The 26204-nt window shown below is 40.5% G+C and overlaps 1 protein-coding gene across 1 annotated transcript; it reads left to right on the top strand.

Moving 5' to 3' along the window:
* Window positions 1-74: 74 nt before the first annotated feature.
* Window positions 75-24745, top strand: NUFIP1 (nuclear FMR1 interacting protein 1). The gene is given in 11 exon segments (XM_010728831.3): window positions 75-310; window positions 528-583; window positions 585-617; window positions 2039-2143; window positions 2752-2814; window positions 3392-3468; window positions 10807-10899; window positions 14445-14710; window positions 18418-18546; window positions 20076-20296; window positions 22963-24745. Coding segments are annotated over 11 exon segments (1569 nt in total). The 5' UTR covers window positions 75-123; the 3' UTR covers window positions 23302-24745.
* The last annotated feature ends 1459 nt before the right edge of the window (window positions 24746-26204 follow it).

Genomic DNA, 26204 nt, shown 5'->3' with positions numbered 1-26204 from the left:
CGCCGGTGACGTCAGAGCAGCGCCGGCCCGGGAGGGTTTAACCCCGGAAGAAGAAGCTATAGAAACCGGAAGTGACGCGTTTTGTAGCGGCCAGCCGGCAGTGCGGCTCCTCACGCGGCGGGCATGCAGCCGGGCGGCGAGCTGGGTTCCACCGTGAGCCCGTTCGGCTGGTTCCCTCCGCTCCGCCCGCCTCTCTTTTGCCCCCCGCCTCCTTGGGAGCACGGCTTCTGGCCGCCGCCCGACGGCTACGCCCCGCCACCGGCATGGTACCCGCCGGCCTACCAGGAGCCCCTGCGGCGGCCGCACGGTGGTGAGCGGGGTAGAAGGGGGTCCTGCCGCTTTCTTTCCTCCTTTTCCCTTCTCTTTCTCCCTGGAGCTGCCCCCATCCTGCCCTGATCCTTCGACCCCGACTTGAGTCTGCACGGCCCCTTTCCCTCGCTCCCCACCTGGTCGTGCATGTGGGACTCATCGGCTGCAGCAACTGAAACCGACTGTTGTGTTGTGTGGGTTTTGTTGTTTTTTTTAAGGTGGAAATGGCCATTTTCCCCCGGAATGGCAAGGAGAGCAAGCGTCTGGGTTCCATAAGACGTTCTCCAGGTGGAAACAACAGGCAGAAGGTACAGATGTTGAATTGGGCTGTGTGGCCTTCAGTGTTCCCTTTTTGTGATAACTGTTCTGCAGTGTTGGGATGGAGGTGGCCACGTGGGGCTTGTGTCCCTGTGGAACCATTGTGCTCTCGACTAATCCTGCTGCCCTTGTGAGATTGAATTTACCTGATGAGCACAATAAGTGTGGTGCCCTGGCATGATTGAGGAGGTGATTCTTCCTCTCCGCACCGTCCTTGTGAGACTTCACTTGCAGTACTATATCCAGGATGATGGATGTTAGAGTGAGTCTAGAAGAGGCCACTGGGATGAGGCTGGAGCACTTCTCTTGTAAAATAAGGAAGAGAGAGCCAGGCTTGCTCTTCTTGGATGTCAAGGGGAAGCTCTTTACGGAGGGAGTGGTGAGGTGCTGGAACAGGCTGTCCAGAGAGGTTGTGGATGCTGCATCCCTTCAGGTGTTCAAGGCCAGGTTGGATGGGGCCCTGGTCTAGTGCCATATCTGGAGATTGGTGGCCCTGCTTGTGGCAGGGGACTTGGAATTTGATCCTTGGAGTCCTTTTCAACCCAAATCATTCTGTGATAAGTGGAGTTCTCGAGGAGCCTCATTGAGGCCTTCTGATACTTAAAGTGGGCATATAGGGAAGTTAGGGAGGGCATATTCATCAGATAGCATGAGAGGACAAGAGGTAGCAGTTTCAATCTCATCTGTATCTATCCTCTTGACTATAAGGAAGAAATTATCTGCTTAGGGGTGGTGAGGCACTGACACAGGCTGCCCAGAGGAGCTGTGGGTGCCCCATCCCTAGAGGTGCGTGAGGCCAGGTTGGATGGGGCCCTGGGCAGCCTGAGCTGCTGGGTGGCAGCCCTGCATATGGCAGGAGGATGGAACTGATTGGGCTTTAAGGTTCCTTCCAACTGAAGCTTTTCTATGAGTTGGCCTCAAACCCTGAGCTCGATGAAGGGATCAAATCCTAAAACTCATAATCTCAACAAAAGCCTTTATTGTGATGATGCCCAGTTACCATAGATCATTTTAGTGGTCCATTATGTTTTCAGCTCCTGGCAGCCTCATCGCTTTGCTGTAATGGTGGGAGAGGGAAGGGTCCCTACTGCCCCCTGAGCTCCTTCCTGTCACATGAGAACAGATGTAGACTGACTCTATGGGGAGGAGGTGTGGAGCTGTAGCTGTGGCTCTTCTCCAAGCTGCTGATAAGTCTGTGTCTGCAGAAGTGATAACTGACAGAAGGGTGATAGAAGAAAGAACTGAGTGCAGTGCGTTTTGTTTAGAAAATGAATGATGTGAATTTTAGCTTTGTTAATTTAGATTGTTTGGAGTATTTTATTTGAGGTATTACCAAAATATTTATTTTCTATCTAAGTAAGCAGGGTAACCTTATAACTGCTATACTAGATTTTTTTTTTCTTTCTCTTAGAACAAAAAGAAGAAGGAGCCAGTTTTTTCTCACTATTGTGATACCTGTGACCGAGGCTATAAAAACCAGGAGAAGTATGATGAACATATTTCACAACATACACAGGTTGAACTTTGCTTGCTTTATTTTTATTTCAATCTCTAGTTTCATATATAAACAGATAACTGTAGTCACTCTTATGATGGTAGACCTAGCAACAGATTTCTGAGCTGGTAGGAGATTTTTTTTTGAATGCTGTGTGTAGGGAAGCTTTCAGCTGTATTTTTGGTTTTATTGCTCAAGTCATTTTATAATTTCCTTTGAATCATTGCTAATTCATCCCAGCACTATGAGTAACTTCACTGACATCAGCACAGCACGTGAAATATGTGTGAAAATGCTTTATATGGAAGAGATTTTTAAAATGCACTCCTTTACTGCAAAGAAGTAACACAATTTGAAATTGGATAGCCCCACAAATCTTTCTGTTAGCTTTGCTTTACGTTATCTCTGATTATGAGGGGCGTTGCCTTCACTAACTACAGAAATCAGAACTTAAAAGTAGATTAACCCTAATTTTTTTGCAGTCATGTTTGTTTTAAAATTGTGTTGCTTAAACTCTGTGCCATCAGCTGTATAATCATCTGGTGCAGAATTTGACTTGTAAATAAATGTTTGTTGTAATTTTCTTGTATAATGTCATACGCCTGAAGTTCACTCCCTTTATCTTGCAGTGCACAGAAGAAGGATGCAATTTCAATGCACATGAGAAGTTAGTTCAGATACACTGGAAGAATGTAGGTATTCCAGCTGTCTTCCAGAATATTTATTTTTGCTGTCTTCATGTGGCAGGAGGGTTGAAAGTAGATGATCATTGTAGTCCTTTTCAACCCAGGCCATTCTATGATTCTTCCTTTTTTTTTTTTTTCTATTCTTCTGAAATTAAAACATCACCTCTGAATAAGTTCTTTAAGTTAAGTTCTTTACTATGAGAGTGGTGAGGTGCTGGCACAGGCTGCCCAGAGAGGCTGTGGATGCCCCATCCCTGGAGGTGTTCAAGGCCAGGTTGGATGGGGCCCTGGGCAGCCTGGTCTAGTATTGAATGTTGGTTGCCCTGCCTGTGGCAGGTAGGTTGGAGATTCATGATTCTTAAGGTCCCTTCCAACTCTGGCCATTCTGTGATTCTGTGAGTTGAATCTGTTATAAAAAAAATCTTGTGGGTATAAATGTTCAGTACTATATCTTAATGGATTTTAATGTAATTGCTATGTGCAGTCTCAGCATGATTGGAGATAAAGTGCAGTACCCTTTTTCCTTTTATTTTTTTTCTACTCCCTCTTCTGGCTTTGAAACACCTCTGAATTTCTTCCTTAGGTACATGGACCTGGAGCTAAAAGAATAAAATTAGATAGTCCAGAAGAGATTGCTAGATGGAGAGAAGAAAGAAAAAAGTGAGTAATTGCTTGATGCTTCATAAATAACAAAATCTACATTGTAACTAAAGTATGGGGTGAAATTCATATGCAGCAGGGTTTCTCATTTTCTCCTTTTGTGATGTGAGGCGAACAACTTGATCCTGTTTACCAGCACTTTCTCATAGCTAACTCCTTTTCAATAGATGAAAGATGCTGTAGGTTTTCCTCACTTCTGTACCAGGCTTGGAATACAGCCTTGAGTGATCAGTACACAGGTTTGTTTCTATAAGTAGGATTTGTGCATGCAGAGTGGGTAGTCGTATAAATCAAATTTCAAGATTGCTAATGATCTGCTTTGGCATTGTGCTAGTGACCTCTTCAGATGAAAGTAAAACAACTTGTCTGGTACAGTCTTAAAGCCCATGCTTTTATAACAGTATCTCCAAGGGAGAAAATTAATACTTGTTTTACTTTCAACTTTGACTGCGGCTTTATTTTCAACTTTGTATACATTTTTGTCTTCTGAGGTGCTTGTGGGAGAGCTGCTGGTGCTAAGGTTCATGTGTCAAAATGGTTTTTAAGGTGCATGCAAGTACATGCTTTATTGTGTATTAGAAACATGATCTCTAATGTTTATATGTTGTTTGCTTGGGGAGTGGATACTGTGAGTCAAAGCAAAATTCATGTGCAGTTTACTGAGTGATGATAGTCTGCCTTAGATAGGAGTCTCTAGAAATTCAACAAATTATGGTAGATAGTTGGTTTTTTTTTCTTTCATATGACTATAATTTTGTTGTGGTACAAGGTTCCTGAAAGCTTTTTGTTTTCTGTAGCAGACTATAATAAATGGAAATAAAGTCATAGTCATGACCACCATCAAAAAAGGCAATGTGGGATGAGCCAAGGCCGCTAGGTGGAGTAGTGCTGTTGCTTATTTTGATGTGTCTGTTTCTATGTGGGTGTCACACTTAGCTATAATAGATGCATGTGAAATGACTGCCTGAGTGGCTTGTGTTAATTTTTGTACAAAAGCTGAGATAGCTGTACTGGCACTTAATACAGTAAAAGAAACAACTAAATAAAAGCAACGAAAACCAAATCTGAGGCTTCTGCAAAGCATTCATTGGGTGTCTAACAAAGCAACACTGTAGTACTGAAGATCTGACACACAGTAAACACTCAATTTTAAAGAAGGGAAAAAAGGACACGAGAGGGAGCCTGGACTATTGGGGAGTTCTGGTTTATGGTGACAAGTAAAAGCTTTTTTCTTTCTAGAAGCTCTAATCAGAGCTAAGAATTAATCTTTTTAGGTCATTAGTAGTTGGTTTCTAATTAGTTTCTAGTGATTTAATGTGTTTATTTTCATCCCTGATATTTGTTTTGGTTGTTCTTTCAGCTGCTGTAAATAATGACTTAGAGTTCCGGTGTCCATGATTAGCTGCTGTGTTGTTTAGTCGAGTATCCTGCTATCATCTATTAAAGCCTGTCTTTAAAGCACAGCATTCTGCATGATGAGGGAGGGGAGAATGGTAATGAGTGAACATCTTTGCAGGAAGTGTGCCAGGTCAGAATGCTGTTTTGCTTTTCCAGTTTCTATACAATGCCCTTCTTTTTGCAGCCTTTGCATATCTCTTCACCTAAAGGATTTTTAATTGCTTACAGCCTACTGAATTTGCTAAAGAGGCCAGTCTGAAGGCTTTTTAATGTTTTTTGATCTAGTGAATCGGAAAGCAGGCAATCTGAAGTTATGCAGGCAGTGATAGAGATGCAATTCTATGGGATATGAGAATCGAGTGTACCCTCAGCAACTTTGCAGACAGCACCAAGCTGAGTGGTGCAGTTGATATGGCAGAAGGGAAGAGATGTCATCCAAAGGGACCATGACAAACTTGAAAGGTGAGCTCATGTAAGCCTCATAAGGTTCAACAAAACCAAGTGATGCACTTGGGTTGAGGCAATCCCAGGTACAAGTACAGACTGGGGGATGAGCTCACTGATATCAGAGCTGCGGGTAAGAAATTAGAAGTTTTGTTGGATGAAAACCTTGAAATGAGCCAGCAGTTTGTACTTGCAGCCCAGAAGCCTAACAGTATCCTGGGCTGCATTGGAAGAAGGGTGGGCAGCAGGGAGAAGGAGGGGACTGTTGCTGTCTACTATGATATTGTGAGGCCCCGTCTGGAGTATTGTAACCAGACTTGGGATCCCCAGCACAAGAGATGTGGAGTTGTTAGAGCAGGTGTAGAGGAGGGCCCTGTAGATGATCAGGGAACTGGAGCACCTCTCCTGGGAATAAAGGTTGAGGGAAGTGGGCCTGTTTAGCTGTTTAGGAGAAGAAAAAGCTTCAGGGAGACTTCATTGCAGCCTTCCAGTACGTAAAGGGAGCTCATAAACAGGAAGGAGATTGACTTTTCTATACAGGTAGAAAATGATAGGACAAGGAGGAATGACTTTAAACTATAAGACGGGAGATTTTAGATTAGAAGTCGTGGAAGTTTTTCACAGAGAAGGTAGTAAGATGCTGGAATGTCCTACCCAAAGAGGCTGTAGATGCCCATCCCTGGAGGTGTTCAAGGCGAGGTTGGATGGGGGCTCTGTGTAATGTCATCTAGTGCCTGGTCTAGCAGCTGGCAGCCCTGCCCACAGAAGGGAGTTGGAAATATATGATCTTTGGAGTCCCTTCCAACCCAAGCCATTCTATGATTCCTTTGTTTGGAAGACAAATGGTTGTGAAGGCTGACCTTAGCTTTGGTGATTACAACTGCTTTTCTTGTTTTGACTTGTCCATTCCAACTGTTGAGAAATGTGCTATTCTAGCATTTTTTAATTACAAGCTTAAAGAGAATCACCAACAGTGCATTTCCTTACTGCGCAGAATGTGGCATTGCTGTCTTCTATTCTTTCCAAGTGAAATCTGAGTACTAGCTGTCCATCTGTTTCTAACCAGCTCTTCCTGAGCAAAGGTTACTAGAAAACATAAAGGCAGCTCTGATTTGAAGCAAATACCTAAGCTTACTTTTGCTTATGTTTTGATATAACACTGGATGATTTTCTCAATCTTGTATATTGGTTCTAAATTTTGGCTCACCCTGCTTTATTTAACTCATTCATTTTTTTTGGTCCAGTTAGGGATTGACTGCGGTATTTCCTTGCAATATATTTGATAGGCTGAGCATCTATTTAATAAATGAAGACTACTGCTGTTGACCAAACGTTTTTTATTAATTTGTAATCCCCTAGTTGATAATGATAGCCCTTGGCATCTTCCCTGGTGGTACATTCACAGTAGTTAAATAGGTAATAAGGAAAATTAATTTCTTAGCGCCTGGTACAAGTAATGCAGACAGAGTGAAGTGGATTAAATGTTTTAAGGTGGACTTAATGGATAGAACTTACTGGTACGCACTGGGAATTAATAAAACTTCCTCAGCTAACATGTGGTGAAATCACACTGCAGATGCAATGCTAGATAAAATGCCTGGGAGACTCATGGAACAGAATTTTATCAGCTCTCTGTGGGCCCATTTGGGCTATATGTGTCCCTTTTGCTGTTGGTTGTGTGCTCAGTCAGGACCAGCTCTGTAAGTCACAGTGCTTTTCCTATGAAGATAAATTTGTGTAGCTTTGAGCTCCAGAAATGTGCTGTATAAACTTCTATAGAAACAGTTCTGTTTTCAGTTAGGCATTGACAAAGCTCTTTGTGCTTTCTAAGAGCTCTGTTTACTTTGTTTATTTGGGCAGGATATAGTGCAGTGGACTATCAAGCATGTATGATTTTGGCTAGAGCACTTGTTGGAAAAAAATAACCTGTTTACAAGGGCACACAAGTTAGTAATTATACTTAATGTCACCGTTTCCAGCCCCTGGAAACTTACAGTATTTTCTGCCTGCCAATCATTTTGTTAGCGCAGATGTGCTCTTGGCCTTACAGTTTTACAGTGCTATCCTGAAAATTTATCCTGAAAAACATCCCATGGGGGGTAACAGCCATGTATTTGGAATCTGCAGTTGTTACAAAATGGGGCTGCTGCTTTGGGTGACACTGTGCCTGTCCATCACATCCTGCTTTCACTCCTTTTACAAGAAGACACTAACATCACTAAAGCCACTATGTTGACTGATAAGGCTACCTGCAGTCAAACTGTTTCAAGATGTTTACAGGACCTGAGTGCTGGGTTACTTCTGTTACTTCATTGGAGCTTGTAGATAACATTTTAAGAACCTCATTTTATTGATGGAGGTGGGCGTATCTTCTAAGGATACAAGCCTGGGTCAGCACATCAGATCATAAAACGTCAGCACATCAGATCATGTGACCCCTTTATATGTTAAGATTCAGTACGTGCTCTTTGTATCCTGCACTGCCACACTTCAGGAGCTGTCTTCCTAACTTGGCCTTTCTAAGAAAGAATTTTCTATCAAAGAAAAAGGTGGGGACAAAAATTCCTCTTTCTGATTTCTCCTGAATAGCTTGTTAGCAGCTCTTAGGTGGTGAAATTTACAAAGTGTGGGTCTCTTTTGTGTAGTTTTACCTTGGGGGTATAATGCAATGTTTGCACTGTAGGCATCTGCCTCCACTCTGGAACTAGGTGGAATTTGCTGTTTCCATGAGTAGATCTGGCTGATGCTCTGTTTTGTTAGTACATGTGCAAGCACAGTTCAAACAGAACCCTGAATCCAGTTGTTGTGCACTAGTGAAACTTAAATATATAATGAGGATTCTTGCGTGGACAATCACTCGTGATACAGGTCAAGCAGTAAAATTTCTTAATAATTACAGAAAGCCAAGTTGGTATTATCTTTTATTCTCATGATGTTATCAATCTTGGCTAGAGCAGCCTGGCCGATTTGTGTTTCTTTAACCAAAATGCAATTGTCAGGAGTTGCACAGACCTGTTTGTGCTCAAGCAGTGCTGAGGTCTGGGATTGTACTGGGGTTGTTCAAGGCCAGGTTGTATGGGGCCTTGGGCAACCTGATTTAAGTGCCCAACTTAGTGGTTGGCAAACCTGTCTTTGACGGGGAGTTTGAAACTAGATGATCTTCAAGGTTCCTCCTGACCCAAGCCATTCTATGGTATCTGTAACAGGCTGCCCAGAGGCTGTGGAGTCTCTTCCTTGGACATCTTCCAAAGCTTCCTGGTCATGATCCCAGGCACCCTATTCTGGCTGTCCCTGCTGAAGCAGGCAGTTGGACCAAATGGCCTTTGGAGGTCTCTCCCAACCTCAACATTTCTGTGGTTCTGTGCTGAGATGTGGATTTACTTCCGTTTTGGAATGGTTGGGTTTGGCTTGCGCTGCTTTGAGACAAGTGGAGTTGATTTGGTCCAGTCACCCAGTCTGCCACTGGAGTGCTCTGCTCAGCCTTGTTGCACAGCAGAGCACCTGGGGAGACGTGAACCCAGTCTACCTTGTATCTGTCAACTGGAGACTTGAAAGTCTAGAGCTTACTGCCCAGCAAATGCTTAGATTGCAAAATAAGCTGTAGGGGCCTTTTTAATCATCATAAAATGCTCTGTGCATGTGCACTGTCAAAATAGGTGCATTTTCTGTAGAAGATAAAGGTAATGAGTCAAATGCTATCTGTTATCTTTGTCAGGAAGACTTGGAGTAAGGAGTTGCAACAAGTGCTGTAAGATGTACCTTTGCAGGAATACTTGGACTTCAGATCTGAGCTTTCTACAGCTGTTAGTTTCTATCTGTCAATTGAAAAGTTTTTCTAAAAGAAAGTGTGTCTTTCTTGGCACTGTATTGAATTAAAAGCATTCATGTAGTCGATTACAGTGGCTCAGTGGAGGGAGTGGTAACTTGTAGGAATGAAAGTGGGAGGCAGTTGTGTCTCAAAGCATGTTGTTGAGTGCATGTCTGAGTATGTCTTTAATCAGTGTAACTGCAAGAGCACTTTGGAGACTTTTGCTCCAGGGTTAAGGGTTTTACCTTATGTCCTTATTTTTAATGACCAAGAGAAGTTTGGAGTTCTCCTCTATATAACTATCTTGTAAATAACTCTTTTCTTCTGTGGGCCTTACTCATGTGAAAGCATCCTAAGTTTCCTCCTAGAAGTATGGAGGGGCTGTCAAGCACAGGGGTCTTTGAATGTGAAGCTCTTGAGATAAAATAATTCATTCCATGCCTGCTGCAGATGAGGAGCTTTATAACATGGATAAATAAATGTAAGTAGTGGGGAAGAGTGGAGATGAAATATCATATCCCTGTGCTCACTTCAGCTATGTATGGTGAGTTTCTGGGAAAAATCCAATGAAAATAGACTCTGATAGCCTATACTCAAATCCTCTTAAGACAAGTTCTTTGATGTGTTTAGGTGTGTCTTAGAAAATGCTTATTATCTTTTTTCCTTGATACATAGTCGAAGCTGTCTTGAGTCAGCATGAAGCTTATCATTCTTATTGTAAAATAGGGAATCTGCATGTGTTAAGATTAAATATTTAAAGAAAGATGTGTCCTTTTTTGATAACTATATGTAGCGAGTAGCTGTTCTAAGTTCCTTGTTACTCCATTTCAATAGACATCAAATATTTATGTTTTGTGATACTTTCTGGAAAGGGGTGGGACTGCTTGCCATTTACCACCTTTATCTCAGAGCACTGAGGTCTGGCTAACTGATGTTTACAGAGCATCCAGTGTTGCCATTTTAGGGCTTTGACAGCAATTTACAGGAGGCCTTGCATGTTGGAACGAGCATGGTGTTCATCTGCAGGGAAGAATGGTGAGGGAAGTGGGGAGTGGGAAGAGAGAGGTGGTTTGGTGGATGATTGTAATAGTAGATTTGTTTTGTTCTGCATGACTTAGTTTTTCTCAAAGCTGGAATAAGAAGCTGGTAATATTGGTGTAGTAGAGTTCAGTATGCAAGCACAATTCTGAATATTGTGCAGGAGGAAGCTTTTTTTTTCTTTTTTTTTTCCCCCTTAACTATTCTATTAAGGGAATCTTTTGCATGCAGAAGCTGTTCTTAAAAACCCTATTTTATGCCTTTGGTTTGCTAAAGGCACATACCTCAGGATCCTTAAATACTCTGGTTAAAGCGCTGAGTAATTAAACTGCAAGACTAAATCGTGCTGTGGTATCTAGGGACAGGCAGAGGGTCCAAAAGCATGATTCAGCTGTTAGTCTTTAGCTTGTCTGATGGTTAGGTAAATCTAACAGTGCCAATTTAGTGGATTTTTGTTGCTTGGGAGTGTGTGACCATAAATACTCAGGTTTCTTTTCTTCATCTGTGCCTTTTTAAAAAAGGAAGCAGTCTGGTACGCTTACATGAAACATAGAAACTCTCTTATGCTTGTAGAGAATGTTAGTTTGGTAAAGGTTGGGTTGGCCAACTACAGTGAACGTGTCAAGAGCATATGAATTTTTTTCTTCTAGAAATTTTCCTACATTAGCAAACATTGAAAAGAAGAAAGTTATGCAGATGGAGAAGGAGGAAAGAGGAGAAGTCCTCACCACCCCACAGTTTGGGTAAGCATTTTAAAATCAGCTTGCTGCTTTCCTTTTAATGAGTTCAAGCATATGCTTTCTTACTGTAGTCTCCAAGCACTTATTGCTTCCACTGCACACACGATCTAGCTGGCCTTTAGCAGAGGACAGGTCACTTGACAAATGGCAGATGTAATGTTCCTTTGTTTACAGTGCTTCATAGTCCACTTCAGATAAATTAAACAATGATTGTGTTAGAAACCTGATGATGTTCTTACTAAATTCTACACTCTGGTTTATTTGAGAAGCACATTCTAGTGGCTGTTCATTAGTTCACCATAACCTTGGTCTCTGAAAAAGAAATAAGGGGGGATGGAAGTCACACAACATAATTAATCTGTGGTCTAATCCTCTTATGCCTGGAAATGGCCAAGAGACTTTGTGTGGATTTGGCTTTTTACTCTCTGCTTTCAGATGATAAATCAATGATCGAGTGAAGAGCAGAGGAAGATTTAACTTTGTTTTTATGGTTTAAATTGTGCTATTGTTGCTTCTTTTACCTTCCATCTTTGTTATCTATCTGCCACCTTTGTTCTAGGCCCGATACTTGGTCCTCTTGGATTTTTCTGTTCATTCTCTCATACTGTGAATTACTTTTTCCATGTTATCTTTTTTTTAATTTTTTTTTCCACAGTGTTAGTGTTATATGGAAATAGCCAACTCCATTAGCCTTGCTTTAGAGCCTGCGGGAAGACTTCTACATTAAATGATCCACCACCCCCAGAACATTGTTTAAGCTAGAATGACTGAGCCAGAAGGCAGGAGTGGACACAGTTCTAAGAGGCTCTTGCTAAATTTCCTGCTATGTGGAACTGAAGCTGGAGATTGACTTCTCTCCCCTCAAAGGGATGACAAAATAAAGAGCTTGAACTATGGTAAATCAGTTGAACCAGTGCAGAATGAGATTCAGACAAGGCTAGTATAATTTGTTAAATGCTAGTGGTGCAGATTACCTTGGTACAGCATGTGCTTCAGATGTTCAAATGTTTACTCACCCTTCCCCTGCCCCCTTCAGCTTGCTGCCTTTTATTCCTCAGGAAGGAAAGGCTTATAAAAGACTGATGCAGATGTACTTTGCACACAAGGGACCAAAACTACAAACATGGGGTTACATTTGGAGAGTCTTAGATGCAAAGATGAGTTTTGCTTGTCAGAATAATAAGCTATTTGATGTCTACAGGTTTATTTGGCAACATGTGGCTGTTCTAGTGAACTGTGAGTCAGATGCCAAATGTAACCTTAAATGTAGTCAGAAATCTTTTAGGTGTGTTAGTAACTTTATCTGGAAAACTGTTAGGGAAGGGGAAAAAAAAGCCCTAAAAACTGCTAGTTGATTGCTGTTTGCTTTCACTTAGTGACCTTTATTTCTAGTTAATTTTAGAAATTTTCTGCATTTTTTTTTCTGCTATTCCCTGAACTTGTAGCCCAGAAGGCTTAGTCTACCGTCCAAAAAACTGTCGTTTCTGCTTGGTTTATCAACCAAGATTCTGAAATTGTTGCTTATCTGGCAAACTTAATGATGCATGAGGCAAAAATAGAATACATCTTGTTCTTTGCAAGCTGTACTATTAAAGCAAATAGCTAAGTAAGATTTAGAAAGGATTAGATACTTAACACTTCTACAACACTTTCCATTTGTGGTTCTCTGAAGTGCTTTACAGCTCCTAATTCCCAGCATCCCTGTGTGTGAGATTAGAGAGGCAGGAGGACCACTTGGTCTGTCTGTGGTGTCTTGCAACAGCTAATTAATAGCACATGGCTCTTTATCCTCTTTAAACAGGAAGTGAAGAGTACATCTTTCAGTAGAGGAAGGCAGATGCCAGGCTGGCACTTGCTGGAATGTGTTTGTGACCTTGAGGTTTCTTTCCGCGTATTTGAGGCCCTGTGGAAACAAGAATTTTTTTGTCCCTGGTCAAGGACAGTATCAGCTTATGTTTACTCGGTATTGTCCAAGTTACTCGACAACATCCTGAATTTAAAGCCTAGTATAAATTCAGAATTGAAGTTTGGAATCCTAAAACGAGGTGAGTTACAGGAGAGAGTAGCCTTATTTCATGTATAAGAGGCTGATGCACAGGAAGGTGGTGGCTTTATCTCTTGTCACATGAGAACTATGGTGAATGATGCTATCAGGGCTGAGCATTCAGTGCTAGACACTCAAGAAATGGCTGAAGAATTAAATGTTTTGACATCATATAAAGCCATTTTGAATGCTTTACGTGGTGCTGTTTGCCTCAAGAGGAACTTAAAACTGGAGAAGTGTGAAAGAGAGGGACATTAGTTAGAAGTGTCAACATTTTTGTACAGGCAAAGGTCTGTGGTTTGGGAGGATTGTGTGACAGGAACAAAAGGTGTATGGGTGAGAAGAAGTAATTAGAATATCTGTACACTGTTTCTTGTAACTTCAGGGGAAAAATGAAGTTAGCAGAGAACTCTTATTCTCAAGTGAGAACACACCAAAGGAATCTTTCTCTACAAAGCATTAACAACTTGCTGCAAGATGTGGAGTAAAGCAGAAGTTTACACAGCACTGCACAATATGAGGCACAAAGCTATCAGTGTTCAGTGAGCTGCTCTGGTTGGAGAGGGTGTCTAGGTGCTACAGTGCTGAAAGCTGGAAGAAGATGAGAAATGTGACTACTTGTGAGAAAAGGGAGCATAAAAAATAGATCTGTTCTGCTAGCTGCCTACCAATGACGTGGTGCCAAGTTAGAAACACATCTTTGAGGCTAATTGTGAAGGTGCATGGCTCAAGGTCCAAGGAGAAGTGTCAGGAAGTTCTTGCCCAAGCATGGTATCATACAGCTGACTAGAGCTAACAGGATCTTTGCTGTGCTGTGAGACTGAGGGACAGTGTTCTGAGCCAAGTGAACCATGGGACTGGATCAAGACTGTCAGATCTTTTGTTGTTATAATGTGCTCGTGACTGTTTGCAGTCTTGTGTTGATGAATTAACTTTCTGTTGCTTGAAAAGAAATATTCTCAGGAGGCTTAGGTTGTCAGTTCTGTGTTTGCTTTTCTGACTGGGTCACACCTATTCTCATATCTATACGTTCTGAGTTTGTTTGGCTGACCAGGTACCTTCTAGAAACATGCTTTGTAGGATAATCTGGAAGGCTAGCAGAACTAGCCTGCTGTTCTCATTTGTAATTGACTTGCTTTGTCCCAGTGGAAATCTTCCTTTTCCATCAGAGTAAAAGTGAAGAGCAGCATATTAGTTTAGAAGGAAGAGCAGGCAGTCATTGCATCCGATCGTTCACTGAGCTGTAACTGGAAAAAGACTTCAGTAGTGGAAGTATGCCCTGTTAAAAGATAAAATTCATCAACTTCAGACTTTTCATGTAACCCTGCCAGTGAGATGAGCTGTAACTGCATGTGTGGTCTGTTACCACACGTTAGCTGAGCTGGAGCAAGTCCTGGTGTTCTAATCTGTTGCTGCACCTTGTGTGCACCTGAGCTGCTGAGTGACTTCAGTTGATTTTACTCTCCTAGGCTGTTATTCTGTGAACTCTGTTTCTCTCCTCCAGCAAAATGAAGGGAATGTGGAAAGCTACAGAAGATGAGAGGTCTGGGCAGCAAGGAAGACAGAAGAGAAAACAGAAGCGTCAGTTTTGGAAGAAATTTAAGAAAAATGGTGGTGATAGTAATGTACCGTCACAAAGAAATCAAAATGAAGCTAATGGACCAGGAAACAGTACATGTGAAAAAGAACATGAAAAACAGCCTGCTTTGGAGACTCAGCCATGCATGAAGGACGTTGACCCGCTCAGTTTTCTGGCAAACAGTGATGTTGGTAAGATGAAAAAGGTCAAGGAACTTCTAAGTAGCGCTGATTACTGAACTTCTGTGAAGCTAGCAGCTTTGGGGAAGAGCTGGGGGTTTCAATATAACCAAATAACAAAGAAACCCCACCACACTGTCATTGATGAAAAGAGAGCTAATTAGACATGTGTATAATGGAAGGCTTTTTCTTAGTAGAAAATTGATGGAAAGCTTTTCCAGTATCCTGGGACAATAATACTACTCATTGTTATTAACAAAGAAGCATGGTAGTATGGCTAGAACTATTCTAGGGTCAACAGGGTCACAAATCTGTAACTTTGAATGTAGTCCAACATCCCTGTGTCTAAATCTTGCATTTAGAACTTCCTTTTAAATGGAAATTTCTGTATCCTGATTCAGAACATGATCTTCTAAGAGATCTCATAGAATATTGTGGATACTGACTTGATGCTTTAAATCCAATATTAAGCTAACAAATCAAAGAGGGTTTCTAGGCTCTTAAAGAACAAAATCGAGGCGCTCCATTGTTTTAACAGATACTTAACCACAGTAATCTTATTCTGTCTATAATCTCCACATGTTAGGAATGGTGGTTTTTTTTGCCCAAAACAGCAGCAAAAGGAATTTGTGCCCTAGGGAATTGATGCTGTAGTAATCTCAGAAAGGAGAGCATAGAGATTGGTATTAAAAAATGGTATTTGGTGCAAGGCAATGCATGGAAATGCATGCTGTGCATCTAGTGATGCTGCTCTTTGGACTGAGTTACCTTTTGTAGGGAGGCACACGTTCAACTTTGTCTTTTTGCTGCAGTGTTCAGGGAAGGTGACAGTGGTGACTAGGAGGCTTGCTGCCTGCATTTCAGAGGGGAGGAGGAGCCTACTGATCTTAGCACGACAGTAGGGGAAAGGGAGTATCATAGCATCTGAGTTGTTTTGAGTTAAGGTAATGAAAGTTTTTACCTGTTAGCTGGGGTTTTGGAAGTGCTGCCAATAAGTTTGTGTGCAAAGGTATTTATTCTGCTGTAAGTATCATGGAACTGACTAAAGCACATGCATCAAATAAGGTTACTACATTAACACATAAAGTAAGAAAATATTTACGAAGCCAAAAGAATAAAGTATTGCAACAAAAGAATTATTTTTGAAGGAGTTTAATGTGTTTTAGTGTTTTGCAAATATTTAGAATGTGAAAACAATGAATTTCCTTGTATGGGTTAAATGACATGGAAAATATAAGCGTTTTTCTTTTAATTCCATTTTTTCCCAAATTATCCAACTTGCTGTTGATGCTGTCCATATGTATGTATTTCCTGAAGTATTACTGCTTAGGCTTTTTTGTGAGCATGTTTTGTTTTCCCTGTGCTGGCAGCAATATAAACTGTACTGGTAGAACTATTTATAATATAGTCAGCAGTGATGTAGTGCTCTTAGAATATGGCACGTAAGTTGACTTATACTCTAGTTTGTTGGTTTGTTTTTTGTTTGTTTGTTTGTTTTGTTTTTTTAGCAGCAAGGCTAGAATGCATTCCCTGGAAGGGCTTCTGATGTTGAGTTTCTCCTCTTGAAGACATAATCTTCAATTAGTGGGAACAAGAACTCAGCATCCCTATGCAATTTGTTTATTCCACTCATCTGCGTGTTGGGAAACTAAGTATGATTAAATATAGCTGCATTTCCCCACAGCATCTGTGCTTTACTTAATGATAGAAATTTGAATTGTATGTGAGTACAACTAGTTACTTCTGTTATAATAGGTAGAAAAGGAATGCAGTACTTAATAATGTGTAATAAATCCAGTTCATTTTTCCATAATGAGGTAGAGCAAACATTTCTTTTAAAATCCTACATCTGAAGTCCATGGTTCTGCTGTATAGAAACGTTTTGTTGGAGTATTTAAACCTTTCAAACAGCGAAGCCCTTTCTCTAGAGGCAGTGTGTTTGTGCATAATGCATTCACTGAAGTTCTTTTCAGTAGCTCATTCCTTCAGAGCTAAGACATTCAATGAGAGATGAGGAAAACGGTTTTCCTCTTCATTTATAAACAGAAACAAGATAAAGTGCCAGATCTAAAATTCCTGAGAGAATTCTGATAGAAGCAGGCAATTGTATGCAGTAGTGCATAACACTTCCTCAAATTGTTGTACTGTAATACACTTTCTATTTGATAGTGTTTTCTGAATTTGCTAAAAGTTAAGTATTGGTATCCCTGTTCACTACAGGGGAGTTGGACTCGATGGCCTTCAGACGTCCCTTCCAACTCTCAGGATCTATGATTCTATAAAGTTTAATTTAGCAGTTTATAATAGCTTCTTCGCATATTCATAAACTCATTTCCAGTTTTGTGGCCAGATGCTCTTCAAGAAACATTAAGTATAAAAAAAAACGTGTGCGACTCTTGTACTCACTCAGCAGTCTGAGTGTGATGGAAGTAAAGAGCAACTAGGAATCGAAACTCAAAATAATTTGGAGTAAATGCCAGAGCTTTATATTTGCTTAAGCATACCATATGAAATATATCCTGATAGGAAAATGCACTGTATTTTCCACAAACTTTCAGTGTAATTGCAAGTTGATGTGATTGCTGAACCAGTGAGTCAACCTCTCATAAGGTAAAGAAGCAGGTAACAGTTTAAATCAATGCCTGTGTATTTATCAAAGTTCTACTGAATAACATGGGCTTCAGTTAAATGAATTGACATTTGTTAATGAGATATTAAAACAAAATAGTAAAGCACATATGGTTCAAAAGTGAAGATCTCAAAAGTGCTTATTACAAAGTATTGCACCACTCTCTGTGAAGTATAATATTCAAGCTTCAACAGCTGGGATACATGAGGATGCAACATTCTTTGTAAAAACAAGACTGCAACCAGTCTATTTCTTTTAGCTCAAATAGTCTTTCCTTAATGTCTGTGGTAATTTTTCTGTTAACTTCAGTGCTATCAGAGTCTTTCCAAGGTCTTAATAAATATAGATCCTTTGCATCAAACTAAAGCCATCATAATTACATACATTTGTATATACATATTTAGGAAAGTTGCTCTGGGTATGTCTCCAGTTGTCAAAGTATTGTCAGTTTCAGCATTTTTGTATCACTTGCCCATTTTCTGTGTTCCTAGTATTCTTTTTTTGGAGTGATTTTTAGCCTGCAGTAGCTCACTCATGCTTATCCATAATGCTCTGTGAGGATTTTAATATTAAATGATCTAAAGTCCTGCTGAAAACAGATTGTCTAATATGTAGGCTATGTCCTAAATGTCCCCAGTGAACTTTTTTCCTATCCAAGAATTTCTGTTTTTTAAATCCTCACTCTGAGGCTAATTTGCATGTTTAAATTACTGGTTCTTAAATCCTTCTTCCCCACCCCTTGCCTCCACAGGACTAAATCCAGCAAAACCTCAAAACACGTTATGAAGTCTTTTTTTCTCCTTACCTGTTCTTGAAATAAAACCTGTAATTATATTTAATATATGAAGAAACTCCAAGCTGTTGTTCGGGAAGTATTGTTTCCATAACTTTGACTGTAAACCAGTGGTGAGACAGCTTGTCCTCCAAATACCTGTGTTGGCTAGGTGGATATGCTTGTTATCAATGCATGGTATTGAGCAATGGTGCCTAACACTAGCTTTGCATAATGATTGTATGAGGATTTAACAATGCTGGCTGTTCATACAGGGAGTGTGGGGAAAAATCTCTCTTGTCCTTTCTTCCCCTGCAGAGTCTGACAAGGATGAAGCAGAAACTGAAGATGCAAAGCTGGAGATGACTGTTGTTCCCAAACAGGTCACCTCAGCCTTGAGTTCATTGTCAGCCAACTATGGGAGTGCCTCTGAGAGTGAGCCTGAAGGTGTGTAGATGCTCTTCATCTGATGTTCTCCTCTCCCTTCAGTGTCTGTCAACCTACATAGTACTTAAAGTTTCTTAAAGAAGCTTTTAGAGAAATCAGAATGAAATGCAACATGTAGTGATTAGCCAAGGTTATGCATAAGGTATAATGCCAGTTCAGAGGTTGTATCTCCAGGACTCTTGGCTATGGAACTGCCTCTTGATCTGGGGCCTCACTGCCAGTGCTGTAATTCAGAGCTGTCTTATACTTGTCCTGGTTTTTTTTTTTTTGGTCTTACTCTAGCAGAGAGAACCTTTTTAAAGGTTAAACATAGGAATATTTTTGCAGTCTGTGCAGAGAACCTCTCCAGTCTGCTTTTGGGGACATTGCATGCTAGTACAGGTGTAAGTCGTGTGCAGAAAGAGCCAGGGAGGAGCTATATGAAAGCATATGTCGTTATTTTAGCCGTAGTCTGTTTCCCCATTCCTTCCTTGTCCCAGTTGGAGCACGAAATGGGGTTTCTCTGTAAGCCATTACTGACTCCCAATATGGTGATAACTCTTGAAATTAGGAAAGTACCCAGGCAGAGTATAGCATTTGTGCAGTCATCTGGTGTGCTGCAATGACCTTATCCACCAGGGCTGTGCCTCATCTAATTCCTTGTCTTTTTCTAAGCCTATAACATATTTTAGAACATCTCATACAGTGTTTCCTGAAAGATTGGGTGGATTTCTTTCCACCCTTTGTTTGCCTTTTCTCAGCACCGTGACCTTAGATGAAGGGTGGGCATAAAATTTCTTTGATTAGGGTGTGTATTGCCAAATTTTCCAGGCTTCTTATAAGCATGCAGTTCTGGGGGGTGGGAAAGGTAGCCTGTTTCAAGTTTAAACAGAGCCAGGAAAACACTGTTGTGCTCACCCCATGAACTAATTTCCATGTCCTTAAGGGCTTTTTCCACAGAAGGCTGCTGAGTTTTACAGTGAGACTTGAACTCTGCAGTGCTTGGATGTTGTGGTGCTTTGAGCATATGCATCAGTGTACAGCAGAGAACTGCAGCTGCTTGTTTACAGTTAATTACAATGCCTTACTTGTCCTGTGTGGCTTACTTAAAGTTGGAGAGAAGCTAGGAGATGTGACTTAACTTAGCCATGCTCTGCCCTATGTAGTGATTTTTCTCAACAGCCAAACTTGCATCAAGTTATACTGTGATGCGGAAGGACTGTGCTATAACTGAACACAAGGCAGAGACTTGAAAATCTTGTTCAACTCCTTGAACACAACAGAACAAAACTTACCCCTCTGCAGTTCTGAAAAACAGTAACTGTCCCATTTACTGTTCCATGGCTGCTTAGAGATAACTTCTTATTTTTAAATAAAAGCCTGCTCACAAAACAACAGAAATCCAAAACCCCAAACAAAAGCCTCCCTTCTTCCAAGTCAAGTGTTTACTTCTTCAGGTTATGTTGAAAGAATACTCAAGAACTGCCAGTGCATGGGAATATAAGTCTGGGAAAAAAGCGTTGGTGTGTTTTTTTGCTTTTGTTTTTTAGAAGTCTCTGTCAAGATTGCAACAAAAGCTGAGGAAAATGAAGCAGCACCTCAGAGTCCTGAGGTTCCTCAGAATCCAAAGCTGAATCAGGAGCTTCCAGAATCTACAGACACAATGCTAAGAAGCTCAAACTCAAATGCAAGCCCTTCCAGAGTCCCTGATAAAAGGGCAAAGAGAACATTACCTCTCCTTCCAAAGCGTCGTCCGACTCTGCTGGAAATGGTAAGCTTTATTGGTACAGTGGTGTCTGCTGTACAAGAGTAGCACAACCTGTGAGCAGTTCTCCCCTCAGGAAGTTGGAGAGGTCTAGCTGAAACAAAGGCCAGGTCTTAAAATAGCAAGTAAGTGTTTCACTCAAAGCATAGATGCTGAAATAGACAAATGAAAATATCCTGGCATGCATTCAGGTAACGACTGATTTTTGGTGAGCAGAAGACAACTTAATTGTGTGCTTGAAATGAGCTGCACAAAAAACAAAACCTTTATTTGTCCCTCTCCCCTTTCTGTGTTAATATTCTGTATGTAATCCCATCAGATTTATGCTGATCCTCCTCTCTTTGCACTCAGCTTTGTTATTCAGCTGCCTGATTGAGGAGGAGGCAGTTTTTTCAGCTGCAAAATTCTTGTTAACAAGGGTATTGGTGTCTTAAACTGTTGAGTGCTGTTGGAGTGCAACCTGCACATGCATGGGGTTCTTCTCTGTAGGCATGTTTGAACCAATTTGAGGAAGTGACTGCAGGTCATGTTGAAGAGTAGATTGGTTTCAGAAGGATCAAAAAGAGGTTTGCAGATGTCAGTGTAATGTGTCACAGTTCCGTTCTGAACAGCAACCTGAAGTACTCTCTATGAAATTGGTTTTCTTTACTGTAGACAAAACTTTGCCAGTGCTCTTATCACTTTCAGTTCTCTAAAGCAATATTTGCTAGGAGAGCAAGATGAGGTAGGCTGCACAGTTTTCCTGCCAAAGCAAAACTGGGCAGAGCTCAGGAACAAGCAGAGAGCAGAGTGCCACTGGGATCAGGACTGATACAGCACAGGATGTCTAGGCAAGAGATAGTCAATGATCTACATCCCAAGTAGCAGATCTGGGAGAAATCCCTTGATAGTCCTCTTAGTAGCACATAGTACATTTACTGCCAAGAAATAAAGCTGCTAGACTAGCTGACTGAAAAAAGAAGTGTTTGTCCTTCATTTGTATAGCTCCCTAAGCACACAGTAGTCTTTATCTCTTACTATTCCAAGTTGTTGGTGATCAAAGCAGTAAAGACTCTGGAGTAAGTCATATGAAGGTCCTGAATATTGAGAGAAAAATGGCACAGATGCTGGCTGAACACGGGAATCCTGAATTGTAGCTTGCTAGTATAGTCTGTTTTTAAAAGTACACTTTATCTTTTGCCTTTTAATGTTCAAGTTTCTTAAAGGATGTGTACTGTGGCTGTCAATTACAGAGGAGTGCTTGAGATTTGAACGTTGGCTTTTGAAACTTCAAGGAACCAAGGGTGATATTTCTTAGTGAATACTGAAAATGTTTTCAAAAAGTGGAGAATCTTTGCTCAGAAAGTGATGCTACACTGATTTTTTATTTTTTTTTTGGTAAAGAGGAGTACTTGGGCAGTGAATTTAGGCACTGCTACACATGATTATCATAGTCTTGCAAACGGTGTACACTTAGCAATGCTGGTTTGCTGACAGGCCTCTACAGAAGTTGCTCCAGAGATACCCATCACTACATTTAAAAATAGGTAGGGATGATGCATCTCATCTATAACTTTGTTATGCTGTTTGGAAATTCAGTGCTTTCTTCCTCATCTACAAAAATAATATAATTGTACTGTCCATTCTCTGCCCTACTGTGCATCTACAGGTTGAGACAGGTTTATGAAGATTCATGTAAGGTGCCAGTACTGGTAACAGCCGGTGCCAGCTGCATGCAGCACCTCTTAAATAAGTAGTCTAAATAGAAATGTGTGTCCTTTAAAGTGGCTGGCTAGATTTACCAAGCTTCTCCGTGGCTTTGCAAGCAAAGCTAGGATGTGTAATGCAGAACTCCTGAAAATAGTCAGGTAGTTAAAGATTTAGCTACTTGCTTTAAACTTGTATTTTCAGTGTTAGCTCTGCTCACAATGACAAAATTTTCCTTCAGCCTTCTGACTGGTTTTTAACACACAAATGATCTTTAGTCAGGCTGAAGGAAATGAGGAAGGTCTCTAGCGTTTTGGTTAAGTTGTTAGACTAAAACTAGTGAACTATGTCCCAAAATAGATGCTGCTATTTAATTCCACAGTCTAGTAGCTGTTGAAACATGCCCTTTCTGGTATTTATAAGTATCTTTTACTCAGATATTTTCTAATAAAAGATGCATGGGATATTAAATTATAGATACAATATAGCCTGCAAAGCTTAAAAAATGCTGATACACTTGCTACCCTGATGTGTTGTCCAGAGCCTGGAATTCTTCATTTTGGGTGTTGGATAGCTCGTATGTGTGATATGAGAGCATAGTCATTTGAATGTACCCTGGAAGATGATTGAAGAGGAAATTGTGTGTTTAGGTGTATTATTGATGTTCTCTGTCACCTGAGGAAACTGTGATTGACAGCATAATCCATATGGTAGTCAGATTTTTCAGCTTGTTCAGCCTGACTTATTGTATTAATGGTGCTAAATGAGAGATGCTTAAACAAATGTGTTTTGGGCATGTGAGCATTCATCCATTTTAATGGATCAGCCATGTATAAAAACCAATTGTGGTCCTTCTGAACCTCTCTCCTTGTAGCCTCCTTGCCAGATGCCTGTCCCACCTGTTCTTACCCATACATCTTTGTAGGCATGTGCCAACTACAAGCCAGCAGAGGGAAATATGCATCACTTTCTTTTTTTCTTTGCAGTTACTGGCCCAGGACATCCGACATGAAAGGAATGTGATTTTGCAGTGTGTTCGATACATTGTACGAAATGATGTGTTTGGACTTCATTTAAAAGCTGAAGCAGAAGTTAAAACAGAGACTGGACAGGCCTCTAAAACTACAGCAGAGACTTTGATGGACAAGCTTGATGGATCTCACTGTTCTTGTAGCTCTGACCTTCAGTTAGCTGGAAAAGAAAAAGATGTGTTATTAATAGCCCATGGTGAGGAAGCACCCATATATCAGGTATCACAGATGCATCACTCAGTAGATGAGGAGATATGGGAAACCCCAGCAATTCACTGTGAAGAAGGTGTCTGAAGATGATAAAGGCTCAGCTTTTCTACCTGACATCCATTTTTCTTTTTTTGGAAGACGTAATTATTATAAAATCATTAAAGTATATAATGAGAACGGTTAAAACCGTGTTTCTGTTCTGCTCTGCCTGAGGTGACTGCTTCCTTGTGAAAACAGCATCCGTGTTGAGTAATTTTATTTCCCCACGGCTGAAATACAGCAGTGGCACAGAGTATGATTTGTCCTAGAGAAGGTGTGGATCCCTGGTTTTGAGCTTCAGATCTCTGATGTTTTACTTTGTTATGGATGGTTTCAGTCCATTGCCACAGCCAAACAGTGCTGGAGTTTGGTGAATCCTTCTCATGTGAAATCATGGCCCAGAGTCTGTATGAGTATCTGAGCTTCTGGAGTTATCTGAATAATGTTCTTAAATGATTATTCATTACATTTCTTTCAGCTGTTATTGATCTGAAGTATAAATGGGAAAAAAAAAAATCCAAGTGGGAGAAATAACTGGCTTGGCTCTAGAAGCACTGCTTGTACCATGAGTATCTAATTGAGCAGAGAAATAGAAATGAGAGCAGGCACTGGTGCAAGAAGGATTGTTTTTTTAATGTCAGTAACTACTGCTCGTATCAGTGCTAGATCTATGTTTGACCTCAGGTACCCATCGTTACGCCTTAGACCTTAATTGTTGTCATAGGCATTACCTGTCAGGTTTAACTCTTGAAGCAAACTCCTGGTACTGAGAATATTAGGTTGATTAGAAAGGTTGCTAAGAGATGCTTGTTTCTCTGTCTTCAGTGTTCCTTGGGCATTTTAGTTTGCTATCTGGAGAAATGTCTTTCTTGGCCTATTGGTGGATGTTTGCACAGTATCTTGTGACTTTTCATGGATTTGTGCATACTCATTCTTCTGTGTGGCTGTACACACGTGAACTGTTGTGAACACTGGCAGAAAAGAAAATCAAACCATCAACCAAGGTTTAGGAACAAGTTCTCTTGATTACATTGTGCATTTGTTTGTTAGAATCCTTCTTGTGCAGGTGTTAGTTTGTCACACTGACACTGAAAACATGTCATGAAAATAATCTGTTATCAAGTCTTCCACTTCAAAGTATTTTGCTTTGTGTCTTGTAGTCATGGTTAAATGTCAGAGCTGAGTTACTTTCTCAGGGATTGTGGTTTTTCTTTGGTAGCAGTCTAGCCCTCCATTCCACCACCTAAACATGACTCTTGTTGCTGTTTAATGAGGGTTATTTTCTGTCCTCTGGTTTCTTAAATTAGAATTTGTGCCATACATTTCATCTGTGGTGTATAAAAAAAAAAAAAAACACCACCAACAACAAAACAAGAAGTAGCTGAAAAATTCTGTCCCACTACTCTATTTATAGTGATAATTGCATATTGTGCACTGTCTAAACTGATGGAATTCTATAAATATCAACACCCTTGTTTTAAAAAAAAAAGTAGTAATATAGACTGATGCAGTGCTGGATCATAAACATATTTCCAAGGCAGACGATTAATTTTTCTCATGATGGTCCCACAAGCCATCTCAATCTCACTGACTTGGACGTGGTTCTTACAGCCTTACTGTAGTGAAAATATTGGCAATGGGTTCTCAGCCACAGAGATCTGGCACTCAGGCAGAACCTGGCTTCTGAGTGGGTTGTACCAGTGCTGTTGAACCATATGGGTAACAACTGCACGCATGCAGGAAAAGAAATGGAGGTCTTAGAATCAATGTGTAACTGCACTTTAATTAACCTTTAACGTGCTTCTGTCCCTACCAAGTTGATGGCAGAGCTTTCTTTGATTGTATACTCTGACTCCATGTAAAAAAACAAACAAAACAAAAACTTGAATCTGAATTCTTTATACTGTTGTCATATATTTCAATATTAAAGTTTCTCACAAAAAAAGACTTTGTCAGAAGAAAATCTTTTCAAAGTGGGTTTCTTCTGGGGGAAATCTCTACAGGATTGACATAAATCAACAATTGTTTCTTAGGATCTGTGTTCCACAAATGTAATTGCTATTGTACTTTGAATCTTTTCTGCTGCTTCTTACTGCAGATGTGTGGAGACATTCGGTATGACTGCAGTTCACAGTCAAACAGAGCAACAGCACAAGTTGAAACTCTGTCCTTTCCTGTTCTCTGCTTTTATTTTCCTTCTAGGCAGAGTCCAGATTTCCCCCTTCTTCCTGCTATTCAACTTTAAACTCAGCCTTTGGTTATGAAAGCTGCTGTAATAACCTTTCTGATACAGACAGACCAGTACAGACAAATACCTATAGGTTTCTCCTGCCCTAGCAACTTCCCTGTTCTTTTCTGAGTTGAATTGATGGGTTTTATTTACTCTTCTTAGCATTAAGATGCCTGTATGTGAAAAGAACTTCTTGCTTCTGATATGATAGGAGAACAAGTGTCTTGATTAATCTCTGTGTAGTTTTTGCCTTTAACATTGTTTTCTGTTGTGGTTTCTTCTAATTTTTGCAGTGCTATTAGGGGAAAGTCCTACTTCTCAGGGTTTGTGACTCATTTCAGATAAAAATATTCCAGTGACAACCTTCACACTTCTGGAAATTTTATTTTTACCTTCTTTTATAACTTAACCACAGTAAATGTAACTGTCTAGTCATACACCTTTGAGTCTTTGTTTTAAATCCAGCCCACCTATTGAGCTAGATGAGTTGGGAAGGGGATTTAAAGAAAAAAAAAAAAATTAATGGCTTGGTTTTTGTGGTAGTGCAATCTAGGCTTTGCTGTTAACCAAGTCATACTGCAGCACAGCAGCTGCTATCTGAGACCTGGATATGAGGATCAAGTGGTGCTTTCCTAGCCAGTATGATTTGGTCAACAGTAGTATCTGCAACCGATTGAATGTGTTAATGTTGCAGTCCTTGCATCAAGAGCACCTGAGA

Source organism: Meleagris gallopavo, chromosome 1 (genome assembly GCF_000146605.3).
Source record: "Meleagris gallopavo isolate NT-WF06-2002-E0010 breed Aviagen turkey brand Nicholas breeding stock chromosome 1, Turkey_5.1, whole genome shotgun sequence".
Classification (NCBI taxonomy): Eukaryota; Metazoa; Chordata; class Aves; order Galliformes; family Phasianidae; genus Meleagris; species Meleagris gallopavo.
The sequence above is the reverse complement of the archived record's forward strand: the minus strand, read 5'-3'. Positions and strand labels throughout refer to the sequence as shown.